We start from the raw sequence: 14540 nt of genomic DNA on the forward strand, positions 1-14540 counted from the left end.
ATTAATAAAGCAGAATCATTTCTTTGCATTATTAGTGATAAATATTCTGGGACTATGTTGGGGCCAAGACATATATATATTTGACACCAAAAGCAAGAAGGAAAGTAAGGATATGTTTTACTAGAAATAAGAATTTAATATATTAGGAAATTATTGTGTAGAACATAGTGGGATATTGGTTTAGCTTCACAGCACTCTCCTCCGACTTCTGGCAATGGAATCCAGGCCTGACCAGTCAGAGTGCCCATTTCTGTGCCCATAGTTAACAATTCAGAGATGAGAATTTGACCAAAGACAGAGCAGCATCCTCCCTGGGACTTTGATCCTAGAGTTGTAAAGAAAGATGGTCTCTTACTCATCTCCCATCTGGGAGAATGTGAATCTGAGGCTGCCAAGAACCATCTTGTCCACAAAATGGAGTCTGACTGAAGAATGAAACTAAACAGAGACAAGCAGATCCAAGAGATGATGAAAAAGACAGGGATCTGATGACATTATTCAAGGTCCTAGATCCAGCCAAGACTGAAACAGCTGTACATACCCTAGCACTCCCCAATTGCATGAGAAAATTAATTTATTTTTTTGTTTAAGCTCAAGCTTGACTTTGGTTCAGTCACTTACAGCCAAAAAACTCTGACTCAAGAGGAGTATAACGAGGATTGCCTTTCAGGTGAGCAATGGCAAAACCCTAAACAAATTCTGGGGGAAGAAAAATCTCAAAATATTGGCTTAATGGTTTCATTTTTGTATGTGAAGGATACACAGTAGTCTCTAAGTAAAAGGACACCTAGAAAGCTGTTGCATTTCTTACCTTGACTGCTGTAGACTGGGATATGACTTTTAGTGGTTGACCCTGTGCATTCGCACCAGGATCCTGGGGCCATATAGTCAACAATCCGTCACTACAGCCACTAGAAAGCAGCTTGCCATCCGGTGACCACTTCAGAGCACACACAGCTTGCTTGTGGTGAAGTGTTCCAACATGATGCTGGGCTACCCGAACATCGTGGTGATAAACACGCCCCAGCCTCGATCCACTACACAAGAGGTAAAGGGCAGGTTTACATGACAGAAAAATTTAGTCATCTGACTACATAAGCACTTGAGAACATGGGGGAAATCACAGATCAAAGCAAAACTACTGAAAGATCCCTTCTGACAGATTCAAAACCCAGGTGGAAATTCCTGGGGTTAAAAAGGACGGAGTATTCTCTCTGGGTGATTCTGTCCACGAGTTAAATAGATTTGTCTGACAGAGTTTCAGATAAAAGACTTTGAGGATATCCTTGGACAGATATATCTAATAATTTTAATATGATTCAGGCAGCCATGAGAAAGATAAATTTAGATTACTGGATTTTTCCAGGTAGTGGTTTGTATATTAGACCTAGGAAATACCAGCTTCCTGAAACTCAGCATATTTTATATTAACTCAGTTAAATGGTTTCAGTATATATTTATAGTAAAATGTTAGACATAAAACTTTATTATTTCCTTTTTCTAACAGATTAATTCCTGTTAATCTGTAGATTCACTACTAGTCTTGCTAATGCTACTAATATGTAAAAAGAGTATAAAATTATCTGAACGTACCAGCAACTGCAATATGACCCAAAATCAGTGGATAATGTCTCTATCCACTCTTAATGATGAGAATTGTATCACTCTTTCAAAGACAAGGAACTCATTCTGAACTAATTTAATTTTCTCCAAGAATCATGTAAATAACTTGCTACAATAAAAGTATTTCTGAAGTTTCTCAAAGTCCAGGATCGTATTTTTAAAAATTACTGAGGCACAACACTGAAGAGCATCCTGGTTAACAATATGGGCTCTGGACATCTGGGGTATTAAAAGCTTGCAAGCGGCCATCTAAGATATAACTATTGGTCTCTTCCCCTACGAAGCAAAGGAGAGTGAAGAAAACCAAAGACTCAAGGGAACAATTTGTCCAAAGAACTAATAGACCACGTGAACCACAGCCTCCTGAGACCAGAAGAACTAGATGGTGCCCAGCTGCTACTACCGACTGCATTGGCTAGAATCACAGCAGAGGAACCCAGACAGAGCAGGAGAAAAACGTAGAACAAAAAAGTTAAATTCATAAAAAAGACCAGACTTACTGGTCTGACAGAGACTGGAGGAACCCCTGAGGCTATGGCCCTAAGACACCCCTCTGACCTGGAACTGAAGCCATTCCTAGAGACCCCCTTTCAGCCAAGCAATAAACAGGCCCATAATATAAACAAGAAGAACATGCTCCTTAGAACAATCAGCTACACAGATCAAAAGGGCAACATTTGCCCAAAAGCAAAGATGAGAAGGCAGGAAGGGGTTGAAAATCTGGAAGAAAAGAAATGGGGAACCCAGGCCAGAAATGCAGAGAGTGCTGATACATTATAGGAAATGCAACCAAGGTCATGAAGCACTTTATGTACAAACTAACAAATGGGAAACTAATTTGCTCTGTAAACTTTCACCTAAAGCACAATAAAAATTTAAAAGTCAAAAAACTGTATGGGCTCTGGAGCTAGACCACCTGCATTCAAATCCTGACTCTTCCCCTTACTAACTGTGTGATCTCAGGCTAATGTCTTAGTTTACTTATATGGAAAAAACATGGAGCAGGAAACCACGTAATAGTGTTATTACAGTGATTAAAATGAGATTATACATGTAAAGAGTATAACAGTGCACACAGTAGTCCATAAAAAGTTAGCTGTTATTATTATAAGAAAGGACCTCTTTATATTCCTCATGGAAAATGGAACAAAACTTAACAGTGCAGACTGGAAATGAACTCCAGCACAGAATTGACTTGACTGCAACAACTTCCCAGGGTGAATACTTAGACCTTTATAGGCCTTTTTGCTTAAACGGTAAGTTTGACCTATAACCACAGGTAGTACTAAAATATCAAACTTACATTTGGGCTAAAGAAGCTATAAAAAAGGCTTTGGAATTTAACTTAAATCTACCTAAAGAAACATAGTATAAAGATGAATGGCTGTTATTAAAAACAATACATACTTAGACCAATTTTAGACCTGAGTTCTCTCGGGGACCTTTGTACCCTTGACGTTTCTGTTTCCTCTTCTCTAAAAGGAAGAAGTTAAACTAAATCAGTTATTCTCAAAGTGTGGCGCCTGGATCAGCAACATCAACATGACTTGGGAGATTAGAGATGCAAATTGTCAGGCCCACCCCAGACCTACTGAAACAGAAACTGCCAAGGTGGGGCCCAGCTAACTGTGTTTTAACAAGCCTCCAGGTGATCCTGATGCACACCAATGCACTTAACTAGATAAGGAGCCCTGGTGGCACAGTGGTTAAGAGCTCAGGCTGCTAACCAAAAGGTCTGCAGTTGGAATCTACCAACCCCGCTCCTTGGAAACTCTAGGGGGCAGTTCTACCCTGCCCTATAGGGTTGCTATGACTCGGAATCAACTCCACAGCAACCGGTTAGGTTTGGTTGGAACTGGATAATTTAAAAGATTGAATTGGAAATGTGCCTAGAAAGCTTAATATATTCTAAAATTATCGGTACTGATAGCAATAAATACTTGATTTCAGCAAAATATCCCTTTAACAGGTAATTACTTGGTGAGAGAGAGATTTTTGCTTGGAAAGAGTTTCACATTTTATCTGGACAATTCAGTGATTCTTGAGCCTCACATTCCAGTCCTGGCAGGTGTTGGAGGCACCGTGGTTTGTGTGCCTCCCGGCACACTTAGGTCAGCAGAAGAGCCAGACACCTGAGAGGGTAGGATCATAATGGGTACTAGGTCTAATGTCCTATTTTGTTTCATTTTGGCTTTGGTCCTTGTTTTAATATTATTGTTCTGCCCACTCAGCACCAGTAGTCAATAGCTGATACAAACATAAGTGTCTCCAATAAGATACTTCTTACCTGCTAAGGAAACAGTGATTCCAGCTTAGAGCCCCAACGACCGATAAATGGCCAAGCATATTTCTCAGCTGATTTTTAGTTACTACATCCCATAACTGAAAAAAAAACAAATGGGCAGAGTTATGCATATTGGTATTTTCACATCTCACTGTCTTCTCAAAGGTGATAGCCAATTAATGTTGATATAGCCAGACCTTGTATTAAGGGAAAGTTCAGAACCATTAACTTGAACCAGCAGTTCTCAATTCTGACTGCATATTAGACTCACCTTGGTGGCATAGGAAACCCTGGTAGCGTAGTGGTTAAGAGTTTGACTGCTAAACAAAAGGTCATCAGTCTGAATCGTCAGTTCAAATTCACCAGGCACTACTTGGAAACCCCATAGGGCAGCTCTACCCTGTCCTATAGGGTTGCCGTGAGTCGGAATTGACTTGACGGCAACAGGTTTGGTTTTTTGTTTGTTTTTTGTTTTTTGGTTTGGGGAGCATCTAAAACACTATGGCTGCCAGAAATTCTGATTTAATGGTGGGGGTGGTATCCTGGTATTTATTGTAAAGCTCCCCAGGCAATTCCAATTTGCAGCCAAGGGCTGGGAACCACTATCATACCTCTAAAGCCACCAGCTGCTGTCAAGTTAATTCTGACTCATGGCGACCCGATGTGTGTCAGAGTAGAACTGTGCTCCATAGGGTTTTCAAAGGCTGATTTTTCACCAGGCCTTTCTCCTGATCACATCTCTAGGCAGCAGTGGATTAGCCAGTATGCAAGGTACACACAGGCTTGCTTGTGGTTACTTACTAAGCTGTAGTGCACAATTTTACGTGGATTTCTTTCACCACATCTTTGATGTGGTGAAAAACAGGTGAAAATCTGTACTACACATTAGTAAGTAAGCCCGTGGATACCCTGCTTATTGGATAATACATCCCTGCCTCTGGCTCCTTCCAAATTGTGGTAATACCAAACCTGGAGGCCCACCTACAATTACCAACAAATATATTAGTAAAATTTGGGTGCCTGGACATTTCATAGAATTGGAAATTTCATTTACTGCTAAGATACTGCTTTCCTGCCAGCTAGAAATGATATTCTGACTCATATGAGAAATGACAACCTTGTGAAGCAAGAAATTGTGACATAACCTTCACGGTATCCAATAATCATTGCAGAGATGAGGTACAGTGAGAGTTATCTGTGGCCCTCTAAAGCCACCTAACATATGGGAAATATTGTTTACACTATTGCTTTAATATGTAATAACAATAATAATAATAATCTGAGAAATTAGATCGAAGGGAACTTGAAAAATCTCCAGCTCAGAGGCCTCGTCAGAACAAAATTCCCTCATTTTATAGAACTCTACTCCTGATCATGGTTTGAGATGCGAAAGGAGAACTAGAAGATTATCTTCCTCTGTCCAAAGTTCCAAAACTGGGGCTTCTACAAGCCCAACTGTAGTTTGAGAGAAAAGATTAAAATAAAAGAGGATAAAAAAGACAGGGAAAAAAAATGAAGAAAGATAGCGGGGGAAAACTTAAACAGAGTATCTTTATATCTCATTCATAAAGAGCCAGAATGGTGTATCCTCTCATTCCCCATGGCTTCAAATACCAGATCTAGTTTCTATTTTATATTAACCTGTTATTAAAAGTTGATTTTAGCCCAGTAATTTCAGAGAGCACATTATGAGAAAAGAAGAAAAAAAAAAACTGTCCAGTACTTGCACTTCTCCCTCGCTGGTGCCAACTGCCAAGCAGGTCCCTTCTTTTATCCAAGACACAGATGATATATAGTTACAAGTGAGACTTAAGTCTATGTTTTCAATCTTGCTGTTTTCCCCATTCCAGATATACACAGAAGATCCAAGGGCTATAGCAACAAGATTTTGAAAATTCCAGTCTAAGATATTCAGATCTATAAGAAAAGCACTTCAAATTAGGCCCATAATACAGTCAAATTAAAATATTTTCAAATAAGTACGGGAGAAAAGTTAATACCTTCCCACAGTCAGTTGGAAAATAGAATTAAGGGTCCAAGCAGATTGCCAGAAGTTCAAAACTGAAAACTGAAATAGAATCTGGTGGCAGAACTCCCAGTCTAACAATAAGCAATAATGCTTGTCCTTTATGCCCAAATATACTTATTTAAAGGCATTTATAGAACTTAGCAACTTCATCAATCATTTATTAGGATACATGGAATTCACCCAAAAGATCACTAAAAATTAAAAGCATGTGATTTTTATGGAGATATTCTTGGACCTAGGCTATCTCTTTGGTAAATGTCACCATCGCTTCTAACCAAAAATAATACCCAACTCAAGTATACCTAGAAGAGGTGGTCACTGGCTCATTTATGACACCGAGAAGTGTTTGTGCTGTTAACAACACCAGAAATGCTTTTCCTTCTCCCTTCCACCCTCCCCCAAGTACTACCCATCTATAAAGACCTAGCTCAAGTCTGAATAACTCCATGAAGTCTTTCTGACAACTGCAGAGTTTGCTGAGCTCCTTACAGTTATACCCCACAATTCATTATTCGTGCTCTGCCTTGGCATATTTGCCCTTCCAACTACATTACAAGCTCTGCAAGCAGCAGGAATTTATTTTGTGTGGCCAGCATTCCCTAACGCAATTCTAGGCATATAAAAGCAGACTCATCATGGTTGTTTGAATGATCAGATTTACCCATGTTCAAACATGTATGCATACGAATAGGCCACCATCAGTGCAATTCATTTTAACATAGTAAAACAAAATGTATAGTTCTCAAACCCACCACCAACACCACCACCCATCCCTGAACATGAAAATTGCAGAAGAAAAAACCAGCTATATAAATCGTATTTGCACAGTACATCATTTGGACAAAGGACCATCTGGTTCTTCCAGAATCAAATTTCAAATTCATGCCAGAGCACAGGGTATATTTCAACATTTCTACTTTCCAATTCACTATCTAAACAATAACTTACAGTAGTCATTTCGAAGACCAGTGAGATGAATCTTCACTTCTGGTTGGAGTATGGAATAGTTTATATCACTGAACCTTTTAAGATGGAAGCCTTCATCTCTGACTCCATCTCTGCAGCCTACAAGAAGCAAACTAAAAACAGTTCCACATATCTCTGTGATCCTGGAAACATAATATTTATCCTTGCAGGTACGAAGAGATATCTGAATGGAAAAGAACATGATCACCGCGAAAAAACTGATTTACAAAGAGCAGGGGAAGAAAGGGAAAAAGAGGACTTTGGTAATAATTTAAACAAGAATATTGAAAAATTATTCAATGGCATTTTCTAATAAAAAATATATATGTGCCAGACCTAAACGTAGGTGACAGATCTTGTGAAGAACACACACACGTACTACATCGTGCTTTGAATATTTAATATGTCATTTGAGATTTTAAAACCAAAGTGATTTTTGCCCATATGTCTGTCACACCAACACTTACTTGGTAGACCTAAGCCCTACTCTGAATCTTTAGCAGTAAATGTTTGTTGTTGATTTATTGATTGTGGCTCTTTCCTCACAGTCTCTATACCAAAGCACACAGAGTTCTACTTTTGGCTAGCTTTACCCATGACTATCTGAGGTCAGGATTATATCTTCTGCTGAATTTTAGGTTCTCATCAAAAGACCCTGCTAAGTGCAAACCACAGGCCACTGCCTTTTCATCTCTCCAACCACTCTACTTGTGATCAAACAGGTCATAACGTGAACAACAGGAACCAAGTCCACCCAAGTGGCTTGTGGTCTATCATCAGAGGGCTTCTGATAAAAGCAAGAGAGGTTCCCATAAATTCCTGCCTTCGTGATAGCTGTGAAAATCAGCAGTTGTGTGCAGAACTACAAGATTACTAGAAATACTCAGCTGAGCACTACAAAAAAAAAAGATCACTGAGGGCTAAAATTTAAAAAAAAAAAAAAAGCACCATTCTCACCAACTCTTAACTCTTTCAAGTGATGATTTAATTGAAATGTTGCAATAGAAACATTCAAATCATTCAGATTTCCAAATAATTAGCTCTTAGAATAAAGGTGGTTGACAATTTCAGCAATATTTCCTCTCTTTAAATGTAGATTTTCTAACCTTGTTTCCTTATTTTGGCCATTTGCCAAACTGGCACTACATGACATAACTAGAAGGGATAAGGTAGCCTTAATAAGGTAATTAATTAGAATTATTCAGGTCAGTTTCTTCCAGTGAAAAATATCTTAGAATATTGGAATAATAGAAGTACCTTCTCTATTAGCATTCTCTGTTACAGCTGAGAAACAGGCATGAAGAATAAATATGTACGAAGTTCTAAGAGGCAATTTATGGAAAACATTAACAGTTTCATAGCTATCTAGGCAAATAAAAAATAAAGCAACTTTAAAAAATAATAATAATAAAGCAACTTTTAATTCCAGGAAAAACAAAGAGTTATACTAGAAAACTGGTGTAGTTACAGTGTACTATTTGGCATGAATAATAGTTACACAGTAATATAGTGTGACCATTGACTACTAATGTTACTAAAACAGGTGGGATGTAACAATCTCAAGAGACTGAAAAGGGGAAATGAGGCAGGACTTTCTATGCCTTGGTAAAGTCTAAAATTGCAACAACAACAACAAAAAAAGGCAATTTACAAATATTATTTAGAAAATAAATGTAAATACCAGAGGAAATAGCTGGAAGAGGTAACGGTAGATGCCTCTAGGAAGTAGTGAGTGTGGGAATGGTTAGGGCAGAGGACCGTGAGAATTATCTAAATTTTACAATTATGTTGGTTTAGTCTGATAAATGCAAAGATTAATCTGTTTAAAATAAGACAGAAATAAAGGAGGCAGGGAGAGAAGGACAAACAGGAAACCTTTGCCCCATACCTTTCCAAACACAATGTGATTGCTCACAGAGCTGCATTTTTCCCTTATCCTGGTGAGCCTGTTTCTGGATGGAAAGTAGCTGATTTAAACATTTCTGCAAACAAACACATACACATAAAGAGAACACTTCTTTAGAAGAGTGTACATTTCAGATGTGATGCGTGATTTAGAGTTAAAACGGATAATTCACTTAGAACGTTAAAGATTCCACCTAGTCAAGACCAGCACGATAATTGCTGCTATGTAGTAAGTAGCCACTCTGTACCAAGCAGTGCTGGGCATTCTATCTATGTTTTCCCTAATCTTTCCAACATAGAGCAGGTATTACCCAGCTAAAATAAAATCCTTTTTTAATCTTCTCACCTAAAAATCCTTTTAGCCTGGAAACCAACCATAAACCAAAACAAAAAAAAAACCTGTTGCATCAAGTCAATTCTGACTCATAGGTACCCTCCCTATAAGGCAGAGTAGAACTGCCCCACAGGGGCACTAAGAAGCAGCTGGTGGATTCAAACTGCCAACCTTTTGGTTAGCAGCTGAGCTCTTAACCACTATACCACCAGGGCTCTGGAAACCAACCATAAGCCAGTAAAATACTCAAAATCTGCAAGAATTGAAAACCTCGTGATATTTCTAGTACGCTCTGAAATTATAAGGCCTCCCCAAAATAATAAAGCTGAGTATTACTAAGATCGCTTGCTGCAAGAAAAATTCCTTTCAAAGACTGTCTCTCAGCTCTCCACCCAGAGATGTTCCCTCAGTTGGCTTCTAGAATTTTCTCTGGGTCTCAATATTCCTCATCTGTAACATGTGGGATTGGACTAATCATCTAAAAGGTCTTTTTTAGCAACTCTACCTATTTAGAACTGGGGACACCGAGTCACAGAGAGCCTAGATAACTTGCCTAAAGTATAATGCACATAAAAATCTGATTACTCTTTCTATGGGCCAATATATAAAGGGCACTTCTGACATTTTTACATCCAATCTCAATCACAAACAGATAGAAATATTAATAATAAGTGGAAAGAAAAGTACTTATTGTAATTTTCTAAAAGCGTACTAGAGAGTGATTAAAGCGCAGATTTTTTTTCTCCTTCACAATATATTTGATCTTAAGTGTACAATAATCACTGGATCACCGCAGCTCGGATCGTATGTCTCAGTCAATTCCAACTCATAGCAACCCTATAGAATAGAGTAGAACTGCCCCATAGGGTTTTAAAAGGGTAAAAGAATTAAAATTTATTTTCATAATATTGTATTGTTCCTCTAGCACGATATATATGCCAAACACAGAAGGAGGCACACACTGAATAAGTAATTGCCTAAACTGAGAATTTATGCATTTTCCAGCTCACAACTTTCAAAACGAAATATTGATCCCTTCAGAAGCTCTCCACTGGATCTGATAAATCGGAAAATATGCTTCTGATACTTAATACGACAAAAGAATTTAAGGCAGGACCCTAAGATCCTAAAGCTGTTACCAATAAGACGTACCTAAAAAAAAAACTAAACACACCTAGTCAGGAAATAAACAACAAGAACAACAAAGACTTAAGAGACATGTTTAAAAGATGATCTTACAGAAGAAGAATTGAACTTATCCTGAGAGACCACAAAGGACAGAACAAGTCACCAAATAGCTAGAAACAACCACAGCAAAAGATCTTGTGGTTGAGACGAAGGATGCCATAGCACGTATAGCTATATTTCCAATCTTTACCTCTTTGATAAAAACAGTGTTTCAGGTCTATTCTCATTTTTATTTTTCGATTGTTAGTTTCTCTTGCATTCATCAGACATTTTCATTCTTTTATGGCATGCCTCTATTCACGTCCTTCACTCACTCGTTTATTTCTATCAGGAATTCATCTTTTCCTTATTGATTTGGCAAGGCAGCTAAGCTAGCTCTTTCCTGACATTTGCCACTCAGTTTGCCTGAGATTCAGTTTTCTGTCTTTACCAACCTGGCCTTTGGAGGCAACGTTTTTCTTCCAGCTTCTGTCCAGTGAATGAGGTGTCTTGCAAAAATGGAGAACAGAGTTATTTGTTTCAAAGCTCCCTTTGATGGGGGTCTTCAAGGGCTCTTCGTAGGATTCTACAAGAGAAAAATTTAGCTTTCAATTTGGTTTTTGAAACAAGATAACACTCTGATTGGAGGTTTGCCTGTGGCATCTTGTCCAGTGAGCAGACTATGAAGGCTCAGGCCTTGTCTCTCCAAAATCCTTGTGGAATGGGGGCTTGCCCTGAGCGCTGGGTTCGTAAGTAAAGAAACTGGTTCAGTGACCTCTAGACTAGAAAGTAAATGCGGCAGCGGCAGAAGTGTTTTGTCTGCATGCACAGACCAGATTTGTGCGTTTGAAGTACAGCTGGATACAAACTGTTGCAAATGTTTTAAATGAGGGAGCAACCAGCATCTAGCTTGCCCGCACTACCTTCATGTTACCAGGAAATCATTTGGGAAAGCTTGCTTTATCAATCCTTGACTTTCACTATAAGATCAAGAGCAAATCACATTGCCTCTCCACCTTCTTATTGCAGAAAGATGTTGTAAGAGTAGTTTGAGGTGACATCAATGGAGTACTTTCCAAGTTAAAATACCAGGAGAGTCAATGGTGTTCACATCATCATTATTCACATCTACTCTCTTCTCATCATTGAGAACGCCCTTCAATGGTTTTGCATCCTTTGCCAGACCTTTAACTGCACTGAAAACCTTGTGGAATCATCGTCTGAAACCCCAGTATCTGCATATCACTCAAGCATCAGAGGAACCTGGAGACCACTGGAAACTCTTGGCCTTTTGCCATGTGACAATCACTTCTTAATTTGGACAGAATGGGCTTGATAACCTGTCACCGGTGTTCCTGGGGCCTAGCACATCAAGCCCTGAGCTATTCGAAAGCTAAGAGATATGCCTTCCATCAAGAAAGGGGGATGAAAACATGAGATGTTCTCCAAAGTTTTGGATCTTGCTCTTTGTCTTCAGAAAGTATACATGCTGGCTTGTGTGTGTGTGTGTGTGTGTGTGTGTGTGACACTTCTAGAAGAATATAAAACAGAAAAACCAACTCTCAGAACTTCAAGTGAGAAAGAAAAGGATGCAATTGGATGTTAGTACTGACAACCATCCCAATTACAAGCAAAGAGAACAGGTCTACCAGCCTAAGGAAGCAGGGGCCTCTCAGGTTTTGTCCACGAAGCATGGCTGTAAGTGAACATCTTTTAGGATGGAAGGATCTTTAGTACTCACTCTTCTGAAACAAAAAGAAAGAAACCCCACCAGCAAAGCCCTGAGAAACTAATGTACCTGATTAATACCCAATATCAACTTCAGTAGAAAATGAGATACTTTCTTGTAAAACTTTTGACTGATGTCTGCCTTTTGGAATTCTGAATTTTTCATGTAATGCCTTATAAAGAGGACCAAAAAATTAATTTAGGGCCAAGAAAGGAAAAGGGAACCCCTAATTTTAGCCAGAAATTCCTCTAAAACAATCGGCATGAAAACTGCCCCTTAATTACAATGAGATAAAAAGATTTCTTTCGGAAGAGAGCCATAACAATGATCTTTCATATAACCCTGATCTCCCATGGCTCCAGTCAGCTACTTTCAGTATGGCTACTTATTGCTACCTGGGAATTGTACTGGTTTAAAACTGATTCAGGGCTCCATTTCAAGCTGCAGAACTGCAAGGCCTTGTGTCTCCTGTCACTGAAGTAGACTACTGTGAATAATAATTGCCTTAGCTAAACACGCGAATAGTCAAGGAATTAGGCTGCCAGGGATATTTAAAGAGAAGAATTGCCTGGCATTTTTAAAGAGAAGAATGGGAATTAAATCACAAGATGACATGCCTTACATCAGGTTTTGCACCTGAAGGATGGGAAGTTTTACACCTGAAGAATGGGAATAAAAAGGTTGTTTGTGCCCAAGTGAGAATTACATATTTCAGAAAGAGAGCTTGTATGTCAAGGCTCTGTCAGGATGGTCCTCCATCCCTGCTCATCAGGCCGGGGTTCTGTGCCCATTCCCCATCCCTGCCCACAAGCAAAAAATTCTATACTTTGCAAACCAAGGAAGTGCATACGTATATCCATGTATACTTACCTATCTTTATAAAAGCAATTATCTGCCATGGAGGTCTCAGGAATGTACATGAAACACAACAAACTTTCTTTTGTCTTTATTTCACACACACACACACACACCTCTTTGGAAGTTTCTTATTCAAAAGGAGGAAAAAAAGAAAAGTAATCGACTAAACGTGACACTAAACAGTTCTACGAGACAGATTGTCTCAGGAATACATCCCTTTTTAACATCTCGGAAAAAGGCTGTGGCATTATATTCCTAACACCTCACCTTGAATCAAGGTCTCTTTCTCAACAGTCATCTTCAGCACTGATTCAGGAGATTCTGGGAGGTCGGTGGTTGAATACCCTTCCCCAAAGGAATAGGCTGCCATATCCTTGGTTTGGCTTTGCTGCCATCTTGTGGAAATTGGGCTACTGGCAACAGGAACCTCAGCTGACAGCCTCTTGAAAAAGTCGCTCTTAAAGTTAGAATATGTAGTATTCGTTGCGTCAAATACCTGTTTGACAACAAAAAGAACCACTGGTAGAGGTTCTAGTAGCCTCAATGATGCAAAAGTAAAAATTCCTTAGAGGAGAATAATAAACGACTCACCTAGTACAACACAAATAACAAATATATGAGATTTTTAATTCTTGTGACTTAGGAGAATTTTATTAAATTTAATAAGTGTGTGTATCATATGATGTGTGTGTGTGTGTATGTCACATATAACTCTTTCAAACAGCATTACCTACTGAGAGCCTATCTGCTCAAAGGTCTAATGTCATACCAAAGTAGCTTAACCCACCCAAAAACCCAAAAAACCAAATCCACTGCCATCGAGTCGATTCCGACTCATAGCGACCCTAGAGAACAGAGTAGAACTGCCCCATAGAGTTTCCAAGGAGCGCCTGGTGGATTCGAATTGCCAACCTTTTGGTTAGCAGCCGTAGCACTTAACCACTACGCCACCAGGGTTTCCCAAAGTAGCTTAAAAAGTAGCTTAGAGAATAATAATTGTATAACTAATATATAATAATAATTACATATAATGATATTATTTTCTTACTATCTTATGTTCATGTAAAACGTGGTGTGATAAATAACAGTGTAACATTCAATATGTTTATGTAAAATCGTAACATTTCAAATCTGGAAAGAGACAGCAATTTTCCAATCCAACCCCTTCATTTCCCAGTGGGGAAACTGAGACCTAGAGGATTTAAGTCACTTGCTAAATACATGGCACACAGCTTTGTGAAATTCAAATGCAAGTGATAAACTGGAAATGAATTATTTTTGACATAAATGGCAAATACATTTGCTTAATATCCTTTTATAAAGATTCTTAGAGAAATAAAGAAGAGTTTACTAACCCAATATAAAACTGGGCATAAAAAGTCAATTCACAAAGGAAACATAAAATGCCCAATAAACCTATGGAAAACATTCAACCTCACTAGTAAGCAAAGAAATGCAAATTTAAAACATGGAGCTACTAGCAATGTTTTTTTAAACAATAATCCCCAGTGTTGAAGGTACTAAAAACAGACACTTGCGTATACTATTGATGGGGTATAAACTAGTATCTAGAAAGGACGATTTGGCAACGTGTGTCAAAAGCCTTCAAATATGTGCATAACCTCTATTGACCAGCAATGTCACC

At 38.6% G+C, this 14540-nt stretch overlaps 1 protein-coding gene across 1 annotated transcript in view; it reads right to left on the reverse strand.

The window, feature by feature from the left end:
- CDC20B (cell division cycle 20B) overlaps positions 1-14540 on the reverse strand; it is a 71784-nt gene that overhangs the window by 26124 nt on the left and 31120 nt on the right. Inside the window, exons 3-9 of the mRNA XM_049867604.1 lie at positions 13163-13391; positions 10764-10894; positions 8791-8884; positions 6885-7001; positions 5631-5824; positions 3911-4005; positions 812-1037 (exon numbers count right to left, since the gene is read on the reverse strand). Coding sequence (XP_049723561.1) covers positions 812-1037; positions 3911-4005; positions 5631-5824; positions 6885-7001; positions 8791-8884; positions 10764-10894; positions 13163-13391 — 1086 coding nt within the window. The remainder of the gene's footprint in view (positions 1-811; positions 1038-3910; positions 4006-5630; positions 5825-6884; positions 7002-8790; positions 8885-10763; positions 10895-13162; positions 13392-14540) is intronic.

Source organism: Elephas maximus, chromosome 2 (assembly GCF_024166365.1).
Source record: "Elephas maximus indicus isolate mEleMax1 chromosome 2, mEleMax1 primary haplotype, whole genome shotgun sequence".
NCBI lineage: Eukaryota > Metazoa > Chordata > Mammalia > Proboscidea > Elephantidae > Elephas > Elephas maximus.